This window comes from Paramormyrops kingsleyae, chromosome 10 (assembly GCF_048594095.1).
Source record: "Paramormyrops kingsleyae isolate MSU_618 chromosome 10, PKINGS_0.4, whole genome shotgun sequence".
Lineage (NCBI taxonomy): Eukaryota > Metazoa > Chordata > Actinopteri > Osteoglossiformes > Mormyridae > Paramormyrops > Paramormyrops kingsleyae.
In genome coordinates, this window is record NC_132806.1 from 16098595 (window position 1) to 16122147 (window position 23553).

Here is a 23553-nt window from a genome sequence, read left to right on the forward strand (position 1 = left end):
TCCTCCTTCGTTTCACGTATTGGGCTGGCTGTAGAGGGTGAAAGTTTCGCCTGCAGTGCGAATGAACTACTCTCATCCAACTCGCAAAACGCTCGACTCTGTGTTCGAATGAACTCTCTCCCTCCCTCTTCCCAACCGGACTGACCGAACAATTCCTTATTCCCGCTTTTATCTCAATCTCTGTCCCTGCCCTTGCCATCCATTCCTCGAGTGCACCACCGGAAGTAATAAGGCTCACCTAAAGACAAACCAGCTCCTTCAATAGGAACGGAGTAAAATAGAGACCAACCTGCATAAAACTTCTGCCACTGGCTATACTACACTCAGCCACGTCGCGTGCGTCACTGTAAGTCGCGTATGCACATTGCGAGTTAACCTTGCAGTATCGCATGAAAGGGGTCGAGTGCCCACGTTCTGCTTACAGTTTGGCTTGCTTCGTTATTGCTAATATTCCCTATTCCCACTTCCCCCTTTTCCTTTGGGTGATCCAACCCGCAATATATCCAGTATTGAGTAAATGGGGAAAAGTTATGTTACTGTATACAGTATCCTATAAGTTAGACCATTCCCTGCGTAAAGAGCATGATGGAGTTATGGTTAATTATATAACAATGAGCAGACGTACCAGGCTGGAGGATGTGTTACGTTAATATTGAGAAGCCCGTGCCATTCCATTTGGTAAAGTTAAACAGCATTGTCTTTCATACGGTTAAGAATAGTTTTATTAGCAGCGTCCGATGCAAGGAAAAACCGTCTGTATGCGGATGCGATTATATCCTCCTGAGACCCAAGGAAAAAAATGTCCTTCAATTGTAGGTTATTTGTCTTTGGAGGAAATAAGACATCTTACAATTTAGATTTTTTCAAATTTATTCTTATTTTAATTTCACAGCATGTCCTCTTCAGTGCACACCAAGAATAAATACGTTTCACATCAGTGAAAAAATAGATGCAAAAATACAATGTCCACTACAATGGGACATAAATGAATAGGTCGGGTCTCAGGAGGATATAGCACTGTTATTTAACCACAAGGTGTCGCCATTATCCTGTATGTAACCAGGCTAAGTTACTATGCGTGTATTTTCTCATTTATTTTCTTGAAGGATAATATTATATGTATGTACTCTAAGCTACCGTTTGGATTGGGAATGTACTGTACTCATATACCTAGTTGTTCCAGACTGATGACAATACTGGGTGTAAACTGCATGATCACTGCTGGAATCCAATACAGCTCAGTAAAGAATCACGTCCCCTCATCCTATTTTTTTGTATCCTGACCGACACCATCTTGTCTACTGTTACTAAACAACCGGCCGTCCCATTATTCCCTCAAGAACACATGGAATAACTGGGATGCCCCTGAGGAGAGGCTTGGGAACTGGAGTGGTGTTCATCTAGCCATCCAAGATATCAGGAACCTCTTGTTAATGCTACTGTTAATTTACGTATCTTTTAATGTTAAATTGTGTTTCTTCAGAGCAAATATACACTTACTACCCAGACAAATAGCTTTCAACATTTTCTTTGACTTCCTAAGACTTTAACACTGTACTGCATATTAGGGCTCGGCAAAAAAATCGATTTTTCGATATATCGTTTTTTAAAATGTAGTCGATTCAAAATCGATTCTCAATGGACACGTATCGATTTTTTCGATATTTATTTACACAAGCATTAAACGTAAGATTTACGCTAATCTTATTACTGGTCTAATCCACTAGGTGTCATCCCCTTATTTACCTTGCGCTATGTTACAATGGAGAGTCCGTTATTCATTCATTTCATTCATAAAATGGCGGATTCAGGTGCGTTCCCGATACCAACCACACCTTCAAATAAAAAGTCAGAGGTATGGAAGCATTTCACATTGCGCAAGAAAGATAAAGTTACAGTGGACAAGAACACAGCTATATGCCTGATTTGTAACTCTGAGGTGAAATGTTGTAGTAATACTACAAATCTGCGGAGCCATTTGACAAGACATCACCCAGACGTGCAGATTCTAGCACCCCCGCAGCCTAACAGACAACCGAAGATTTCAGACGCATTCAAAAGTAAAATTCCTCACAATTCAACTCATGCACAAAACATCACTGAATCTATTGCATTATTTATTTGCAAAGATTTAAGACCATACAGCGTTGTCGAAAACGACGGATTCCGTTACATGTTGAATGTGCTGGAGCCTCGTTATTCTATTCCTAGTCGTAAACGATTAAGCGAAGAAATTATCCCAAGACTGTACGATGAAGTGAAGGGAAACATTTCTCTGTCCCTTCAGACAGCGGACAGAGTGGCCCTCACGTGTGATGGCTGCATACATGGACGTCAAGGAGTCAAGACAGCTATGTCACAATCACCTGCCACTATTTACGTGATGATTGGGTTCTGGTTTCAAATGTGTTGCAGACCAGAGCTATGCAGGCTACTCACACAGGGGCAAATATATGTGCATTGCTTTCAGAGGCGTTGGAAGAGTGGGGGCTCACTAAGAAAGACCCGGTCATTGTGACCGATAACGCTGCTAATATGATACGTGCAGTGGAGATGATGGAGCTGCTCCATATTGGCTGCTTTGCTCACACGATAAATCTGGCTTCGCAAGCTGCGCTGAAACTTCCGGCCGTCTCTCGGTTGTTAAGTCGAGTGAGGCGCATAGTGACATTCTTTCACAGGAGCGCTAATGCTAACAAAGTTTTCAAAGAAAAACAAATGCTACTGAACCTGCCCTGTCGCAAACTTAAAATTGATGTGGTGACCAGATGGAATAGCGCGCTGGACATGCTCGACAGATTTTTGGAGCAGCAGCCGGCAATATCAGCGGCACTTCTTTCTCCTGAAGTCCGTCGAAGCGAAAAGGATCTTTGCACCTTGACAGAGGAGCATATAACTGTGGCAGAGGACATCGTGAAAGCTCTTCAGCCGATGAAAAGCGCAACTCTGGTGATGTCTGGAAAGAACACAGCCACACTCTCTGTTATTGCACCATTGCACGCACAGCTCCTTGATGAGATGCGCTCGAGTGACAGTGATTCTACTGTCATTAAGGAACTCAAATCTGCCATGCATGACAACTTGAAGTTGAGGTATGTTTATAAATACAGCTATCTATAAAATATAAAATGTGTGTTAATGTTATAAAAGATTACATTTTTGTTAATTGTAAGTTTGTGTTGATGCCATAATGTTATTTAAATGTGGTTATCTATCTTTACAGATATGAAAATCTAAAAGAGAAGCTGCATGTTGCGTCTGCCTTGGACCCTCGTTTCAAATCTCTCCCTTTCATCTCTGAAGAGGAACGGGAGGACACATTCACATCATTGGTCAGTGAGATGGTCACTCTGAGTCTTGAGCAAGTTAAGGCACATGATGTAAGTCGTATAAAGGTTTAAAACTGAAAATTGAAGCCAACCAATATATATATTAACAGCATATAAATATAATAAATTAAAGTAAAACAAAAACATTTCTGTGTGGTGGTGGGCAAAATTACATTCAAATAAAATATTAATTGATAGTTTCCTTGTTTTTTAACTATCAGCAGCAAGAATCTGACAGTGCTGGTTACGGAGGCAGTGCACCTGTACAGGAGCAAAAATCCTCCCCAGCCCCATCAAAGAGGTCAAAAGAATCCTGTGCGCTGTTGGATCTGCTCGGTGCAGCCTATGCACTAGTGGCTAAAGTAGTCACTTCTACTGCAGACAGGGCACAGGAAGAAGTTGGCAAATACAGAGATGTTACACCTATACCTCTCTCAGAAGATCCACTTAAGTGGTGGTGTAAGCATGAAGGAGTGTACCCTCTTTTGTCTCTCCAGGCAAAACGTTATCTTTGTGTTCCAGGGACAAGTGTCCCAGCTGAAAGAATTTTCTCCACAGCTGGGGACATTATTACTGCTCAAAGAAGTTGCCTTCTGCCAGAGCATGTTGACCAACTCCTTTTCTTGCAAAAAAAATACAGTTTCCAGTGAGGCAGTGTTACTGTATCCATATTCTTCAAAATATCTTCTTTTGGGTTCAACAGAAGAAATAATTCACACATGCATGAATGGCAGAATTTTATTTTTTGGGCGAAGTATCTACACTGTTCATAGGCTTGCAGCCTACATGTTACAACTAATGCTGTGAGATTTTATGTCTTAATGTCTGACTTAAAATAACCATCATCAACCATCATCATCATCATCAAGGCATGCGACTGTTCTGACTGTTCCAGCATCAGTTTTTCATCTGATGAAATCAATTCTGTTTATTCATTAACATTAGAAACATTTGAAATATAGATTTGAGTTCTTTTTTACTGTACACAAGTGTACTTAAAATGAAAAAGTGTTTATATACAGGTTTGTGGCTCTTAATTTCCTTTTATTAATTAACCACTTGTAATATTATGTTCACTGTTATTATTTTATAAATGTACAGTAGGATTTGTATTAAATCTATATTCATTCATATTGTCAAATCAAGAATTGAAATCGAATCGAAATCGAATCGAATTAAGAACTTGAAAATCGAATTGAATCGGAACATCTGAATCGATACCCAGCCCTACTGCATATGTCCTAATTTAACTTTTGATGAACTTCTTAAGTTTCTTATCTGTGTGCAATACATTTCTAAGCAATGCTAAACATATGCTCTTGCACATTCCCCCAGCCATGTAATCAGAGCTTGTGCTCTAACAACAGCTGTTCCCAGTAGCCGTGATACAGCTTCACCCCCACAGAGTACTCACAAAATGCCTGCAATTTCCCCCACAATGACTGATGCATGTATATGTGCATAAGAACCAAGCCCTGAATCTCACCCCTCACCATCTCCATGTGGGCCAGCAAGGCCCTGTAGGCTAGATCTGGTTTGGTGCCAAACAGGTCAATATTCAAGCATAGGGACCCTGTCCTGTAGGGGATTGGGTAAGGGGGGGTGTGCAGGCTGAGGAAGGTCGGCTGCTCCAAGCTATCAGCCAACCATGTGAGGTTCCGTCTCCGCAGCACCTCAAGGTTGCTTTCCACCAGCTTCAAGGGCTGCCAGTCCTGAATAATCACATCACCAGGCAGCTCGATTTGAGAGGAAACACCGGGATCCAGCAGAATGTGCCTCAGCTGCTCCTCTTCCAAGACCACAAGTCTGGACTCCTGCTCCAGGCTTCCTGTCCCTGTTTCATGTTCCAGTTTAGCCCTTAAGGTGGAGAGATAGGCATCAAACGCCTCTGCCTCAATCTGAAGTGAGAGGATGGCCTGGAGCACAGAAAGGTGATGCAGAAGAGCAAAGGAGCATGAGTGGATGAAAGGGGGAAAAGGAAAAGGAGTACCAGGAACAGGGAAAATTACTTAAAGGAGAGTGAAACACCTCAAGAGACACTTTTAGCATTTATGTTTGGTATTTTTTTCTTACCTACACTAGGATTATAATAATGAGATATTTTAATTAAAAAAAAATCGAGATAAACAACAAGCTAGTCGTCCAACACCCACACCGAAAACACAATCACACAGACAAGCACGCAAGCAGCACAAAGCAGACAAATTACATTTTTTAGGCGAAAGAAAAACATGAATTATTTAAGGATAATCTACGAAACAGCTGCATTAAAACTAGCCAACAGCGGGGAGGTGGTTCTCAAACTTTTTACACCATGTACCACCTCAGCAGATAGTATGTTCTGTATTAACTAGCAGCAAAGAAGCTGTCAGTGTGTGGTACCATAGTTTGAGAAACACTGGTCTAAAGTAGATAAATGAATTCAACACGAATTTCTAAGATTCTTTTAGAAATGATCGAGGAGTTAACCATTTTTAACTGCATTGGAAACATGGCTACAAAGCGGAACTCAAAGTAGCATCATAAATCCTTCTGTCATCTTGTTTTGTGTGTAGGTTATGCCTACTTCACCAACAAATCTATAATCGCCAGTTCCTCAGTGACACCGACAGATTACTTGTCCGTTACCATCTATTACCGATAATATCGTTATATAGCAAAATCTACTGTAGGCTTACACGTTCCTCCCTAATATGATTTACAGCTGCAAAATTCACCTAGAATAAGCAAAATCGAGGCATATTAACATCCGCCCCCACTCACCCGCTTTGCCAACAGTGAGTACTTGGCCAGCTTCTTAGGTCCTGGGTCTTTTCCCCAAGCCAGCCTCTTCATCTTGACATTGGGGTAAAGCTGCCGGATGTACTGATTTGTGAATCTGATAATGACCCCAGCCAAGCCCTGGCCACGCTCGCTGGGACAGACACGCAGTCCCTCCAGGACCACCGTACTGCCCCCATCAACAATCAGCCTGGACTCCAGTGCCACCTGAGAGAACGTCACCACCATTATCATCATAATCATCATCGGCAAGAACATGCTCACTGTAAAATTTCCAGTATAATGTTGTAATGAGCTGCTACCCCCCAGTATCAAACCTGGTGTCCTACAAACTCCACAGATAACATAGATTCTCTCCAAACAATCCTGCATCTCACTTCTTCTTGCTTCTTAATGCTGGCTGACACCTTGCCCACTACAGAGTCCTCTTACCAGCTTTCCATCTCTCTTGGCCAGAATCACCACCCTGTGTGGCTCCGTCATCCAGCTGTGATAGCGGTGAGGCAGGTAATCGTTGCCTTCGTATATGCCGTCTGAAATGGCCATCACGTCATCGTAATCTCCCGGGGATGCCAGCCAGAAGGTCAGCCCGCCGCTTTCACCTATTTTGTCTCCCTTCATTGCTTACAAGCAGAGCTTTTCTTTGTTTATAAGATAAATCCACACGTCTTTGAATCTTCAGTGTATTGCTGTAATCAAGACATTAAAATAGAGAACACAAGCAACCATTCAAGTTCATATGTGATTTTTATGAGACAAACAACATTGGCGCTACTTTGGCGTGTGTTTATTTTTAAGTAATATAAATCCAAAGGAATTTAACTGTACCTTGATTTCCTCAGCTAACTTAAAACTGGCCGATTTTACTTTAAACCCCAAAAGTTCTACAATAAAAAATCTATAAAACAGCTTTTTAACTTAATACTGGACCTGTCCTTTGCGTCTCTCCAGATGTTGCCCCCTTTGCATGAAGGATGCTCTTTTAACCTGAACTACAATCTCACTTTGTCTTTGTTTTTTAACCACGGCTCAACATATAGGTATAGGTAAGGTCCCACAATAAAGAATCTATAAAACAGCTTTTTAACTTAATACTGGACCCGTCCTTTGCTCCTCTCCAGATGTTGCCCCCTTCGCATGAAGGATGCTATGTTAACCTGAACTACAATCTCACTTTGTCTTTGTTTTTTAACCACGGCTTAACACATATACGCTATTTATACTGTTACGCTGCTGCCCCGGTCAGTTCGGGTTAATTATTCAGGCTAAGTGTGTGTACTTGAGTATTTATGTGACCTAGTGCAGCACCTAGTGGCCCTCAAAAAATATGGCAACTTTTTACAAAATACAGCTCTGGAAAAAATAAACAGACCACTCCATATTTAAGATAAAATCTGAATTTGTAAATCCTGGCTTAATCCTGGTTCTGCTGGCAGAAGGTTACACTGTGAGGCAGAGGCTGCTTCCAGGCTCAGTTTGTATGACAGCAGTACACAAGAACAAGGGAAGCAGGAGACACTGGGAGTGACCAAAAACCAGCCAGGCAGATGGCAGAAGCAGCTTTCTAATGGCATAGATGACTGTCAACTTATGCGGCAGTGCCTCATAAATCAGAGGATGACCTCAAGTGACCTTCAAAAATAATGAGAAAAATTAAGTGGTGTGAAGTGCACTGCTAGGACAGTTTGTATCAGGCTCCTAGAAGCAAGGAAGAAGCTCTTCATGAATGAGAATCAAGGAAAAGCCAAGCTGGAGTTTGCAAAATAATGTGTATTTTACACAGACACATACTCATAAATGAAGTGAAACTGAATATTCTGCTGTGATCTCTTAATTTTTTCCAGAGCTGTTCATAATTTTGTATCCTTATACAGTCCTACATGTCACCTTTGCAATTTACAAATATTCATATTCATTTACGCACAATGTTAATGTCCTCATAAAAAATGTTGCAAAAATATTTTGTAGAATGTATCTGTGTATAATTGTTTTACAGATTATTTAAGAGTAAAATCTGTGTAACTGTGCCAGGTTTCAGGCGGCTCCAAGAGCTGCTTACAATCTCACCAGCCTTAGAGAAAATCCTTTCAATGGAACAGAGGGCACAGATTTGCACATGTACTGTAGTCAGTTGCCATCTTGAATAATCCCTTGTGGTTCATCCATTAAAAGAGTGGATGGTCAGTTCTGTGACTATGGTGTCCTTTCAAATACCTCAAAGAGATACATTGTGATCTATGTAGAATCATAATATTAACATTTAGGTTAATGTTTTACAGTTGGATATAAAACCTTACCGTTGGACCTCTGCAGTGTCACTGGCTGTGCTTCCCTGATGTTGTACCCCTAATCCATGCATTAACAGGCTCCAGAAACATTTATCCTTCCGTGCCTCAGATGAGGTTCCTGGTGGTGCAAAGGATTGTGTTAGGTGAGTGGAGGTATGCTCCACTGAAATGAGGTTTGCACACTCCCACGTCAGCCTTCTCACTGCCCACTGAACATTGCTTGAATTACTGAAGCCTTGTCCGTTGTACACCTGTTTTGTGTTGGAGTTGCTATTGCAAAACAGGATGAGAGTGGAAACTCAGACTTAATATGCAGTGTCGGCAGGAAGTCTGACCCATACCATAGCAGGCTGGGAGAAGGAATAATGAAAACATGCTTATTTAGGTTTTTGGTCATGAAATATGTTGTTAAATGTCAGTTTACATTTGGTAAGATTTTGTGTTAAAATTGTCATTTTGTTTGTGTGTGTGTGTGTTTTGTTTTAAGGGGGCAGTGTTTGGCTCAGTGGGCTAAGCCTATGGCGATTAATTAGTCTCAAAACCCATGCACATAAAAACCACGTGCGTGTATGTGCTTGTGCGCAGAGAACCCATCCTCTCAACACTCTCACATCTGCACAGCAAATGCTTGCTTACCCGTTCAGCATTAGTCTAAAAACTATGGACTGCCAAAAGGGTCATAAACGCCTCAACGGACTCTTGTCTTAAGCGCACACGCAAAAAAAAACATGTCAAATGCGCATATTGTACACCATAAGTACACGGAAATGACATGATATGAAGGTGCTTTTAGTGTGTCAAAAACAACAGACGTAAAAAAGTGTCAATAAGGTGTCAAATATGTGTCAAAAAGACACAAAAAAATCTCCAGTGCACACACGAAAAACACCTCAAAGACACATATCAACACTAGCCCGAAATATATCTAGTACCAAAGGAGTGCGGCTTTCAGGATTTAAACTGGTTCTATGGTGTTACAGTGCCTTGCAAAAGTATTCACCCCCCTTGGCATTTTTCATGTTTTGTTGCCTCACAACCTGTAATTAAAATCGATTGTTTGACAGTTTGCACTATTTCATTTACAGAATATGCCTACAACTTTGAAGATGTATTTCTTTTTTTATTGTGAAGCAAACAACAAATAGGACAAAATAACAGAAAACTCTCCCCCTAAATCAGTACTTTGTAGAGCCACCTTTTGTGGCAATTTCAGCTGCAAGTCACTTTGGATAACTCTCTATGAGCTTGCTACATCTTACCACTGGGATTTTTTCCTATTCCTCAAGGCAAACCTGCTCCAGCTCCTTCATGTTGGATGGTTTTCGCTTGTGAACTTCAAGTCTGACCACAGATTCTCAGTTGGATTGAGGTCTAGATTTTGACTAGGCCATTCCAACACATTTAAATGTTTCCCCTGAAACCACTCGAGTGTTGCTTTAGCAGTATGCTTCGGGTCATTGTCCTGCTGGAAGGTGAACATCCATCCCAGTCTCAAATCACAGGCAGACTGACACAGGTTTTGCTCAAGAATATCTCTGTATTTAGCACCATCCATCATTACCTCATCTCGGACCAGTTTCCCAGTCCCTGCTGCTGAAAAACATCCCCACAGCATGATGCTCCCACCACCATGTTTCACTGTGGCGATGGTGTTCTGGGGGTGATGGGATGTGTTAGTTTTGCGCCAGATATGGCATTCTCCTTGGTGGCTGAAATCTGGGCAGTTGTCCACATGCCCTCTTATTTTTAACGCTAAATAATGGCTTTTTTCTGACCACTCTTCCATAAAGCCCAGCTCTATGGAGTGTATGGCGTATTGTGGTCCTATGGACAGATACTCCAGTCTCTGCTGTGGAACTCTGCAATTCATTCAGGGTTACCTTTGGTCTCCATGCTGCATCTCTGATTAATGCTCTCCTTGCCCAGTCTGTGAGTTTTGGTGGGCGGCCCTCTCTTGGCAGGTTTGTTGTGGTACCATGTTCTTTCAGGCCTCAGCGAGTCTGTGGGTCCTTGAGCAAAGCCCTTAATCCCCCCCAGCTCCCTGGGTGCCACAACAGGTGGCTGCCCTTCATGACCAGCTTGCTTTCACCTATAGATGTATGTATATGTAAAGAGAATTTCCCCACAGGGATCAATAAAGTATTAATTATTGTTATGTTTGATTGAACACCACAGTGTAATGTCTGAGAGTCAGACTTGTTTTGTCTTCATTGAGAATTGATGGGGTTTGACCTCTGTTCCTGTGAGGCAACAGCAGTCCTCTTCCTTATGTGTACCCCTTATTATAATAAATGCTTTGATTATTTACCTATGTTTTGTAATAGATTCCGTTGTTTCAGCCTTAAGCAATGAACCAGACCAGAGACACTTTCTTTTGGAGGAAGAAGTTTATTTCCAGATAATGTTCTCTGGTGCAGTGAATGTTGTTATGCCCAGTCTTCTCAGCCTTCTTATCCTAAATTGTGGGTGTGATACCAGACTTTTCACGGAGTCTAATACAATAGATCATGTTTGATCACAGCCAACAGGAGCCCCGAGATAAAAGGACAGGAACCAGAAGATGGTGATGAATGACTCAGTTCCTTGATCATACTATCTTGTGGCAGCCTTTGGTAACTGATTTGCATTGAATAGCACCTTGCCTTTAGGTCTCAGTAGGGAGTGAGGGCAGGGTGGTTTTCTAATTACCATTACTATTACAGGAGGCCACACAAGCTAGGATTCCTGTGTTACAAAGTAATAGAACAACCAGTAATATAACAAAGTAACATGGTGTAATATTGGAGTTCTTTTTTACTGGACTTTGATTAAACCCTTCAGTGGTTGGCTTAGCTATGGCTAGGGTCAACCTGGGCCTGGAAAATAAATCCTTAATTTATTAAATGAAAGTGAATAAGAAAGTTCAAACAAGGAGACCTACTGTAATGAACATTAGTGCATCCAATCGCAGCAGTCCAGGTTTTTTATAAAGAGTCAATCACTTCTTTGCCGTTACAGCTATTCGTGACGACACACAAAACGAGAGGAGGGAAAAACCTTGCGGGAACCAGGGAACTGAACAGACCGAGCCAGAAGGTGGAACAAGGGAGTGAGGACCACAAGGGAGAATAGGAGGACCTGGGATAGGGCCACGAGATGCATGAACACAAAAAGGAACAAAACTTGTAGACCAGGAACAAATGTCTTGGGGACTAGACACGAAGACTGAGGGACAGAACCAGGGACAACTATCTTGGGGGCAGAACACGAAGGGACAGGATCTGAAACATGTGGGGACCAGAAAGGAATAGGGGAACTGGCTTGGGGGCAGCAGACTTAGGAACAGAGGAGGAAGGGACTCAGTAGGAACAGACTGGGGTTGAAGAGACACTGGAGGTTTAACAGACCGGGGTGAGACACAGAGGGACAAGGAGAGTGGACCGCCACGGGCCTAGGTGTATGAGAGGCTAGGCTAAGCAGCAGCACAACTAGAGCAGGAGCTGGGTCTGGTGACACCTTGGAATGGAAGGAAGGGAACTGGAGGCCGACGAGGGGACTCAAAGATGAGTGCTGGAGGCCGACGAGAGGGCTCCAGGATGGGTACTGGAGGAAAAGAGGGACCAGAGCATCGAGGTGACATGGTAACTGGACCAGGGCGGATGGCCTGAACTCTGTGACCCCGTCTTCCCCAACAGGAGATGGAGAACCAGCCTGTCCATCCTAGAGACCCTGACTTATCCCACTGTCCATTGCAGGACATGGGACGGTAGAAAACAAAACCATGAGCAGAGACCAGAGCTCAATATTCAGGGCTCAGAGGTAGGTCCAGAGAGTCCCCCTTCGTGTTCCCTGAAGGGGTAAACCCGAGACCCTTCCCTTTGGGATGGTGACAACAAGGAAAGACGAGGTGGGTACCTAGGTGACAACAGCCTTGGGGACCGCTGCGGAGGCAAACACAGACCATGGACCTAGGACCATGTTTAGGAACCCCTGACTTAGCCAGGTGCCAGTGCCAGAAGACATCTGCTTCTGCTTTGGTCTTACACTTGCACAACCACAGGGACTAGAGTACAGTTGGGGGCTCTGACAGGTCTTTCCAGATTCCAGGAATTTCTCAGTCATCATCGTGCCATGGCAGTTGAATGGGATGGTATTATCCACTTGCAATCAGATATATAAGATTTCCTTACACTGTGGTTGAACAAACAAACATCAAAGCACAATTCGTAGCAATGTCGGGTTTTCCAAATGTAATCAGAGCGATCAACTGTGCACACATTTCTATAAAGGGAGTGTGCGCAGACAGTGCCTGAAGAAAAGGGGGAGAAACTGCCTGCAGGAAGGGATTCAAAGCTGCCCCAACTAGTGCACAAAGAGCTGTAGTTATAAAGTAGTTTGTAATTATAAATTAGTCGCAGTAAGCCATATGCAATATGTTATGCGGTAGTAGAAATGTATAAGTAGATGTAATGTTAATCATATTAATTATATGTTAACCATGTATTTACAGTGAATCAATGTCAATATAATCAATATCTATATCCATATCTCAAGTAGGAGCCTTGCAGTGGAAACATGTTTTGGTAAATTGAGCAAAATGGGTGGATTTTACCTTGCTACCAAGGTGAACCAATAGAGCAGGATAATTGTATCTGATACTGTATATGTTTGAGCTCAGTTTGTTGGTGTTTTGTGACCAACCAGGACTTGGAAGTTCTTATCTGGAATTGAGAATTATGGTTTTTGTATTATTTTTCTCTCCCTGTTTTTCTCTCTCTGTCTGACCCCCCCTTTTTCTCTTTCTTCTCTTCTCTCTCTCTCTCTTTTCCCCTCTCCTCTTTCTCTCCCTCCTCTCTTCCTCTCTTTATCTCTCCTATTTCAGTTAATTCAGTTATCTAAAACGATGAATAAATAGTATATCTCAAGTAACAAGAGGAGCTTAATCCGAAGCTGCACTTGGCACAATAAAGCACCCAGACTAACATCCTGCTCGCTAAACTGCCGGACACGACAGGGGAAAAAAAAAAGAGAATTATGGTTGATCAGCTGGTTGCTCTTTGTGCTTGGGGTACTGGGTTCCTGGTGCTAGAGCGCTTTGCTGTATTGCTCAAATAAAAGAGATAACTTTGCTTTGCTGACCAACTGAGAGGTCTGGAGTTTTATTCTAAGTGGCTCAACTAGAGTTAACAGAGAATTTGATCTATAATTTTCCTACCACACTTTAATATCTGACCACTTCTTATTTATTTCATGCACTGTGTGACTTTCTGAACTAATTTTTCAGTGCCTCCGGCACACTGTACCACTCGATTTAGGAATCGCACTGTTGGCTGTGGCTGTTTCTGGGTGCCTGATGTTTTTAGCGTTTTATTTGTCATGGGTGGAGCTTACTTCCTTTACTGTTGTATTGCTGTTTTCTCCACTTGCTACTTCTGCAGCATCGTGCCCAGTGTCCTTTCAGGCCACAAAGTGAACATTCATCTTTGTATGCTGGGCACCGACGTGGCATGTCTGCACTCTATTTACCGTGTGTACTTTTTCAGGAAAAGGCTTAACGTGACTTAATGTACTAAAACAGCCACCAAAAATCACCAAATTTTACATTAAGCCTTTTCCTTATAATGGGCATCAATGGAGAGGAAAACGCTTAACGTAAGATAAAGTCCATATTCCTAGCATTTCGGTTTTGATTTTTTTGTCAGGTGAAAGTCTTTATGATCAGATACAGTACATGTAGGTATGTCACTATCACCAGCTCTGCGCCATAGGGGCTTTGGCAGGCAGCCTCGTTTTCAATTTGGTCGCCATTCCCCAGAGCACCAGGGTATCCCAATAGTTTTTGCCTTTTTGTTGTGTTATTTTTGTGTCTATTAGGGTAACCCGTTCTGATAACGTAAAACACACCTTTATCTGGGGATTTCCATTCAAAACACGGTAATCTGACTTTCTGATAACTTCGAAATTTCCTCCCGATCTTACCGAAAATTTCACTCGTTAAAACCTTCGTTGGGACAATAAAGGTAAGCAGAATTATTCTTCAAACTATGATCATTATATTTCTTAGTTAGTTTATTGTATTTAGGCGTATTTGGAGCAAAATGTATCGATCAGCAGTTCACTTTTTTGGATCCGCCGCGAGAGCCGGTCATGTTTTGTGGTGAACAGTGTAGCAAGAGCCGAAAATAGCATGATTTTCAGCATGGAATTTACAGCTTTAAAATGATGTGATGGCTTTTAAATGAGGTTATATGTGTTTATGAATATATATTCTTGTAATAAAATGGAGTAGATACCCATCGCTTGCTTTTGTAACACAGATGATTGATAATTTTGAATGGGTTGGAAAGGCTAGAAATAGTTGCATATTGTCTTTTCAGTTACCTTTAACATGAAGAGAAAACGTACGTAATCCTCCACAACCAGCACGGGCTGGCATAGCAAGGCAGCATCTCAAAGACTTCTTTTCTTCAACTCCCGGAGATCAGACAGTTCTTTACGGGCACATACTGCATATTTACCTGTACCTTTTGATACTTTACTATGGACAATGCTTTTCAAATGTATTATTATTGAATGGATTATAATGATAACACAAAGTACTTTTTAATTTGATGCTGTGGACTCTTTGAAAAGACATTCTTTGTATTATTCACTACATACATTCTCCGGTGAGTATTAATTGACAGACAAATAAATTAAATAATTATTTGTTTTATTTTCAGTGTATCTGAGACTGTTAGGCAAGGAATAAGCTTTCTAATGATACCTAGTTTATTAACATCTGATAAACAATAACAGAGTTATGCTCATTTTTCTGAACACCATAAACAGGTCACAAAGTCAAGTATGGTTCTCCATTGTTTTATCTGTTACTAAGTGGACGTTAATAAGCCTTAATTGGCGTTACAAAATATCCTATAACTTTCTTGCCATTCATCACAGAAAGAAGTTCTTGGTATCATTGGAAAGGTCTTATCAAGCCCTTTCTTCTGGTGATATTTTTCAAAATCCAACAACTTTGAAATTTTTTGTGACATACCTAGTACATGTGTGAGAAATTTGGTGATTTTTTATTTTAGTGGCTGTTTTGGTACATTAAGTTACGTTAAGCTTTTTCACATTAAGCGTTTTAGAATGTCGGTTTTGATTTTTTGTCAGGTAAAAGTATTTATGGCCAGATATATGTGTGACAAATTTGGTGATTTTTGGTGGTTGTTTTGGCACATTAAGTTACATTAAGCCTTTTCACATTAAGCGTTTTAAAATGTCCCCTTTTATTGCGTACTACGTCAGCTCTATGACATACTGTATCACGTACATGCAACGCCGTAATATATCCTATTGCTGCAGCTCCAAATTACGGCTAGGAATAAAGCGATGTCGCTTGGTTACAATACAGCTCAACAAATTATTCCAATATCACGCAAAAAATAGAATGTCATTTAACAAACAATCCACAAATGCTTACCATCCATCCGTAAAGATACACCCAAACGCAATACACAAGTCAGTGTGACTAAAATTCCTCCCTCGTTTCACGTATTTGGCTAGCTGTAGAGGGTGAAAGTTTCGCCTGCAGTGCGAATGAACTACTCTCATCCAACTCGCAACATGCTCGACTCTGTGTTCGAATGAACTCTCTCCCTCCCTCTTCCCAATCAGACTCACCGAACAATTCCTTATTCCCGCTTTTATCTCAATCTCTGTCCCTGCCCTTGCCATCCATTCCTCGTGTGCACCACCGGAAGTAGTAAGGCTCACCTAAAGACAAACCAGCTCCTTCAATAGGAACAAATAGAGTAAAATAGAGACCAACCTGCATAAAACTTCTGTCACTGGCTATACTACACTCAGCCACGTCGCGTACGTCACTATAAGTCCTGTATGCACATTGCGAGTTAACCTTGCAGTATCGCATGAAAGGGGTCGGGTGCCCACGTTCTGCTTACAGTTTGGCTTGCTTCGTTATTGCTAATATTCCCTATTCCCACTTCCCCCTTTTCCTTTGGGTGACCCAACCCGCAATATATCCAGTATTGAGTAAATGGGGAAAAGTTATGTTATATCCTGTAAGTTAGCCCATTCCCTGCGTAAAGAGCATGATGGCGTTATGGTTAATTATATAAGTTATAACAATGAGCACACGTACCAGGCTGGAGGATGTGTTACTGTACGTTAGTATTGAGAAGCCCGTGCCATTCCAGTTGGTAAAGTTAAACAGCATTGTCTTTCATACGGTTAAGAATAGTTTTATTAGCAGCGTCCGATGCAAGGAAAAACCGTCTGTATGCGGATGCGATTATCCTCCTGAGACCCAAGGAAAAAAGTGTCCTTCAATTGTAGGTTATTTGTCTTTGGAGGAAATAAGACATCTTACAATTTAGATTTTTTCAAATTTATTCTTATTTTAATTTCACAGCATGTCCTCTTCAGTGCACAACAAGAATAAATACGTTTCACATAAGTGAAAAAATAAATGCAAAAATACAATGTCCACTACAATGGACATAAATGAATAGGTCGGGTCTCAGGAGGATATAGCACTGTTATTTAACCACAAGGTGTCGCCATTATCCTTCATGTAACCAGGCTAAGTTACTATGCGTGTATTTTTTTTTATATCTCATTTATTTTCTTGAAGGATAATATTATTTATATGTACTCTAAGCTTCCGTTTGGATTGGGAATGTACTGTACTCATATACCTAGTTGTTCCAGACTGATGACAATACTGGGTGTGAACTGCATGATCACTGCTGGAATCCAATACAACTCATTAAAGAATCACGTCCCCATATCCTAATTTTTTGTATACACATAGAATAACTGGGGTGCCTGAGGAGAGGTTTTGGAACTGAAGTGGTGTTCATCTAGCCATCCAAGATATCAGGAACCTCTTGTTAATGCTACTGTTAATTTACATATCTTTTAATGTTAAATTGCGTTTCTTCAGAGCAAATCTACACTTACTACCCAGACAAATAGCTTTCAACATTTTCTTTGACTTCCTAAGACTTTAACACTGTACTGCATATTAGGGCTCGGCAAAAAAAATCGATTTTTCGATATATCGTTTTTTAAAATGTAGTCGATTCAAAATCGATTCTCAATGGACACGTATCGATTTTTTCGATATTTATTTACACGAGCATTAAACGTAAGATTTACGCTAATCTTATTACTAGTCTAATCCACTAGGTGTCATCCCCTTATTTAATTACCTTGCGCTATGTTACAATGGAGAGTCCGTTATTCATTCATTTCATTCATAAAATGGCGGATTCAGGTGCGTTCCCGATACCAACCACACCTTCAAATAAAAAGTCAGAGATATGGAAGCATTTCACATTGCGCAAGAAAGATAAAGTTACAGTGGACAAGAACACAGCTATATGCCTGATTTGTAACTCTGAGGTGAAATGCTGTAGTAATACTACAAATCTGCAGAGCCATTTGACAAGACATCACCCAGACGTGCAGATTCTAGCACCCCTGCAGCCTAACAGACAACCGAAGATTTCAGACGCATTCAAAAGTAAAATTCCTCACAATTCACCTCGTGCACAAAACATCACTGAATCGATTGCATTATTTATTTGCAAAGATTTAAGACCATACAGCGTTGTCGAAAACTACGGATTCCGTTACATGTTGAATGTGCTGGAGCCTCGTTATTCTATTCCTAGTCGTAAACGATTAAGCGAAGAAATTATCCCAAGACTGTACCATGAAGTGAAGTCAGAGATATGGAAGCATTTCACATTGCGAGAAGTACTTTTACACTGTACTGCATATCTCCTAATTTAACTTTTGATGAACTTCTTAAGTTTCTTATCTGTGTGCAATACATTTCTAAGCAATGTTAAACATATGCTCTTGCACATTCCCCCAGCCATGTAATCAGAGCTTGTGCTCTAACAACAGCTGTTCCCAGTAGCCGTCATACAGCTTCACCCCCACAGAGCACTCACAAAATGCCCGCAGTCTCCCCCACAATGACTGATGCATGTATATGTGCATAAGAACCAAGCCCTGAATCTCACCCCTCACCATCTCCATGTGGGCCAGCAAGGCCCTGTAGGCAAGATCTGGTTTGGTACCAAACAGCTCAATACTGAAGTGGAAGGACCCTCCCTTATAGGGGACTGGGAATGGGGGGATGTGCAGGCTGAGGGAGGTTGGCTGCTCCAAGCTATCAGCCAACCATGTGAGGTTCCGTCTCCGCAGCACCTCAAGGTTGCTTTCCATCAGCTTGAAGGGCTGCCAGTCCTGAATAATCAGATCACCAGGCAGCTCGATTTGAGAGGAAACACCGGGATCCAGCAGAATGTGCCTCAGCTGCTCCTCTTCCAAGACCACAAGTCTGGACTCCTGCTCCAGGCTTCCTGTCCCTGTTCCATGTTCCAGTTTAGCCCTTAAGGTGGAGAGATAGGCATCAAACGCCTCTGCTTCAATCTGAAGTGAGAGGATGGCCTGGAGCACAGAAAGGTGATGCAGAAGAGCAAAGGAGCATGAGTGGATGAAAGGGGGAAAAGGAAAAGGAGTACCAGGAACAGGGAAAATTACTTAAAGGAGAGTGAAACACCTCGAGAGACACTTTTAGCAGAACTGATTTATGTTTGGTATTTTTTTCTTACCTACACTAGGATTATAATAATGAGATATTTTAATTAAAAAAAAATTCGAGATAAACAACAAGCTAGTCGTCCAACACCCACACCGAAAACACAATCACACAGACAAGCACGCAAGCAGCACGAAGCAGACAAATTACATTTTTTAGGCGAAAGAAAAACATGAATTATTTAAAGATAATCTACGAAACCGCTGCATTAAAACTAGCCAACAGCGGGGAGGTGGTTCTCAAACTTTTTACACCATGTACCACCTCAGCAGATAGTACTGTATGTTCTGTATTAACTAGCGGCAAAGAAGCTGTCAGTGTGTGGTACCATAGTTTGAGAAACACTGGTCTAAAGTAGATAAATGAATTCAACACAAATTTCTAAGACTCTTTTAGAAATCATCGAGGAGTTAACCATTTTTAACTGCATTGGAAACATGGCTACAAAGCGGAACTCAAAGTAGCATCATAAATCCTTCTGTCATCTTGTTTTGTGTGTAGGTTATGCCTACTTCACCAACAAATCTATAATCGCCGGTTCCTCAGTGACTCCGACAGATTACTTGTCCATTACCATCTATTATCGATAATATTGTTAAATAGCAAAATCTACTGTAGGCTTACACGTTCCTCCCTAATATGATTTACAGCTGCAAAATTCAACTAGAATAAGCAAAATCGAGGCATATTAACATCCGCCCCCACTCACCCGCTTTGTCAACAGTGAGTACTTGGCCAGCGTCTTAGGTCCTGGGTCTTTTCCCCAAGCCCACCTCTTCATCTTGACATTGGGGTAAAGCTGCCGGATGTACTGATCTGTGAATCTGGTAATGACCCCAGCCAAGCCCTGGCCACGCTCACTGGGACAGACACGCAGCCCCTCCAGGACCACCGTACTGCCCCCATCAACAATCAGCCCGGACTCCAGTGCCACCTGAGAGAACGTCACCACCATTATCATCATAATCATCATCGGCAAGAACATGCTCACTGTAAAATTTCCAGTATAATGTTGTAATGAGCTGCTACCCCCCAGTATCAAACCTGGTGTCCTACAAACTCCACAGATAACATAGATTCTCTCCAAACAATCCTGCATCTCACTTCTTCTTGCTTCTTAATGCTGGCTGACACCTTGCCCACTACAAAGTCCTCTTACCAGCTTTCCATCTCTCTTGGCCAGAATCACCACCCTGTGCGGCTCCGTCATCCAGCTGTGATAGCGGTGAGGCAGGTAATCGTTGCCTTCGTATATGCCGTCTGAAATGGCCATCACGTCATCGTAATCTCCCGGGGATGCCAGCCAGAAGGTCAGCCCGCCGCTTTCACCTATTTTGCCTCCCTTCATTGCTTACAAGCAGAGCTTGTCTTTGTTTATAAGATAAATCCACACGTCTTTGAATCTTCAGTGTATTGCTGTAATCAAGACATTGAAATAGAGAACACAAGCAACGATTCAAGTTCAGATGTGATTTTTATGAGGCAAACAACATTGGCGCTACTTTGGCATGTGTTTATTTTAAAGTAATATAAAACCAAAGGAATTTAACTGTACCTTGATTTCCTCAGCTAACTTAAAACTGGCCGATTTATCCGAAGCTATACCTTAAACCTTAAAGGTATAGGTAAGGTCCCACAATAAAGAATCTATAAAACAGCTTTTTAACTTAATACTGGACCCGTCCTTTGCGCCTCTCCAGATGTTGCCCCCTTCGCATGAAGGATGCTCTTTTAACCTGAACTACAATCTCACTTTGTCTTTGTTTTTTAACCACGGCTCAACGCATATACGCTATTTATACTGTGACGCTGCTGCCCCGGTCAGTTTGAGTTAATTATTCAGGCTAAGTGTGTGTACTTGAGTATTTATGTGACCTAGTGCAGCACCTAGTGGCCCTCAAAAAATATGGCAACTTTTTATAAAATACAGCTCTGGAAAAAATAATCAGACCGCTCCATATTTAAGATAAAATCTGAATTTGTAAATCCTGGTTTAACCCTGGTTCTGTTGGCAGAAGGCTACACTGCACGGCAGGAATGTAATTATTCAGAGTTTAGAGCCAACGCCCGAAGATGTGCACAGCACAGCAGCACCATCTCAACCTAGAGTCACGTCCTCAGTATGGTGGTCATATTTTGTAATATTGTCCGAAACATAATAAACAGTAATACTAAATGTGCTGCCTGCGTGTTTGTCTTCTTAAACAAGCAACTTATTTAAATCAGTATGGATATTGGCAAGTGGAAAAGAATACACCTTCACCCACAGTGATGTCGGAGGCCCCCTCAGCTGCTGGGAAAATGCTAGTTATAACTGTATACCCAACAACTGCAGCAACTTGCTGCTTAAACCGTGAGCCCCAGAATTCCACTACCTCCTCCAGGAGTGCTGACACTCACGGTGGGCTGTGACTCGCCTTTTCACAGACAGGAATCCACCTGTGATAGGGAAAGGGTACGCTCTAAGTAATTTGTCTCTGGACGAGACCTGAGTGATCTATTACATGATAGGTGGGTGCGCGAGACCTTGGGAAAGTCCCTGATTTTGAGTGGCGCCACTGTATAGCATGAGAGTGTTGTTGTGCGATGGGGCACTGGGTGGCAGGGAAGCCGTCACCCACGTAGGGACCAGAAACGACAGTGAAGGCTTGGTACGAGAAGGGGCAGAGGGCAGGGTGGTGTGTGCACTGTGTAATGTGGCAGTGTATGGTGAAGGATGGACAGTGCATGCATTGCATGCTGTAGTACAGCACTGCGTAACTAGCCAGTGACTGGTAAGATTCCTGTGTGAGGACAGGAACAACCTAAGACAGATGCTGTCGTAGACCCCTGGCACCAGGCTGAGGGACTGTTTGGAGTTTGGTCTATACTCCCGGAGTTAGAGATAGTGTATGACGATAAGACCGTATGTGTTGCTTTCGAAAAAATGTGTTTGTGATAAAGGGAGTGGTGCTGGTGGTCTCCCAAGTGCAGTATCCTCAGTGGGATAAAAAGATACAATGAGTTGCTTTTGCTCCGTGCTGTTGCATGCAGGTGTCAACTTTAAATGGCATCCCCAAGGCAGATAGTAGAACAGACAACAGTATTGGGACTAAAAAAGGCTTATAAAAAATGGAATCGTCAGACTTGGGGTGGATGGCCGAATTAACTTGATGGCACTCTAAACTTTGTGTCCTTGGTGAGAGCAAGGAGGGGGGGCAGAATAGAGTGGAGCAGCTGAGAGATAAGGTTAGCAGAGAGGAAAGGGAGGCGATCCGACTGCTGCTGAAGAAGGGGGGGCAGTGGGACTGATGCCACGGCCTTCTGTGAAACAGGAAGAGTTTCTCCACAACGAGGATGAGGGTGGAAGTGGGGAAAGAGGGTTTGACAGTGATCTCAGAGCCTTTGCGACTGTGATACGTAATGGAGGAAGAAAACCTTGCCGCTTGGTGGCTAGTGGATGACACAATCCTGAGAGATCTGCTGTGTCTGTCCATTTGCCAGCTAACCAGGAGAAGTAGTATGTGGGAGGTTAGATCCCTCATGTATCATAAAGAGAAAGGGTGATGCAGGAGAAGATAAGGAGAAAGGTAAGGATCCGCTGTCAGAATGGTTAGGAGACGTCCCAGATTGCTTGTGGGCAAAGGGAAAAAATGATTTTGGCATAGTGGTGTCAGCTGAGCCTTTGGTGGTCCACCCTAAGTCTGACTTTTGGCCTCATAAGACCCAGTATCACTTATCTAGAGAAGCAGATGAGGGAGTGAGAGAAGTACATGCAGATCTGGTGAAAAGGGGGGCTTTGTCACGTCCGATCCTCTTGTGTGCCAGGCCCCCTCATTAACCTCGTGTGGAATCCCTATGTTTACCAGCTGTTCTTGGTTTCCTGCCATTAGTCCTGTGTAGTCCGTGATCCAGTATGTTTCCCCAGTCCAGTCATTGACGTTACGTGTTTCCTATGCCCTTGAAAGGGTTGATTCCTAATAAAACCCCTTATTCCCTGACCCTGCGACTCCAGTTCATGTTTCCCGGCTCCGTGCTCACATTAGTCGTGATAGACTATTAAGGAAATAGCCTATTCCCCGGTCAATTCTCTTATGTTACCCGTAAAAAATGCAAATGGTACCTGGTGGTTGGTACAAGATCTGAGGGGTGTCAATGCAGCCATACACCCCCAGGCTCCTACTGTGCCTAACCCAGTTACGATTCTGACTTCCATATCAGCAGAGGCCAAATGGTTTTCTGTCATTGACTTGGCTAATGCATTCTTTTCTTTCCCAGTAGATCCAGATTCTCAGTACTGGTTCGCCTTCACCTTTCAGGGGTAGCGGTGAACCTGGACAATGATGCCCCAGGGTTACATGGAGGCACCTAGCATGTATGGGCTGGAGCTGGAGCTGGTGATCCTGACACAGGCCAGGACATCTCACTTGATGCCTGCACAATCGGTGCATTATCAGAACATGTTACTAACATTGGCAAATGTGACTGTGGAAAGGTGCTCTGCTTTGAACCCAGCGACCCTCCTTCCCACTAGGGAGGACAGGGAACCGCATGATTGTTTACAGGTAATTGA

General features: G+C 42.4%; 2 protein-coding genes and 1 long non-coding RNA gene across 4 annotated transcripts; 1 reads left to right on the top strand and 2 right to left on the bottom strand.

Annotated features, from left to right (window-relative positions):
* The first annotated feature begins 1598 nt into the window (after positions 1-1598).
* LOC140593306 (uncharacterized) lies at positions 1599-4351 on the top strand. Of its 2 annotated transcripts, none has more exons than XR_011993584.1 (3): positions 1599-3092; positions 3224-3380; positions 3551-4351. It is a non-coding gene; the product is annotated as an uncharacterized lncRNA (long non-coding RNA). The 2 variants fall into 2 exon arrangements; XR_011993583.1 differs by having other exon boundaries at positions 1605-3092; positions 3224-3332.
* A 107-nt stretch (positions 4352-4458) lies between these two features.
* LOC140593305 (probable N-acetyltransferase 16) lies at positions 4459-7143 on the bottom strand. The gene is made up of 4 exons (XM_072717406.1): positions 7041-7143; positions 6543-6799; positions 6093-6317; positions 4459-5245 (listed from the first exon to the last, which is right to left on the bottom strand). The coding sequence occupies exons 2-4, from the start codon at positions 6729-6731 to the stop codon at positions 4673-4675; spliced, it is 987 nt and encodes a 328-aa protein (XP_072573507.1). The 5' UTR covers positions 6732-6799; positions 7041-7143; the 3' UTR covers positions 4459-4672.
* Positions 7144-17948: 10805 nt separating this feature from the next.
* LOC140593170 (probable N-acetyltransferase 16) lies at positions 17949-20785 on the bottom strand. Its single transcript, XM_072717083.1, has 4 exons — positions 20681-20785; positions 20161-20417; positions 19711-19935; positions 17949-18850 (listed from the first exon to the last, which is right to left on the bottom strand). The coding sequence occupies exons 2-4, from the start codon at positions 20347-20349 to the stop codon at positions 18278-18280; spliced, it is 987 nt and encodes a 328-aa protein (XP_072573184.1). The 5' UTR covers positions 20350-20417; positions 20681-20785; the 3' UTR covers positions 17949-18277.
* Between the last annotated feature and the right edge of the window lie 2768 nt (positions 20786-23553).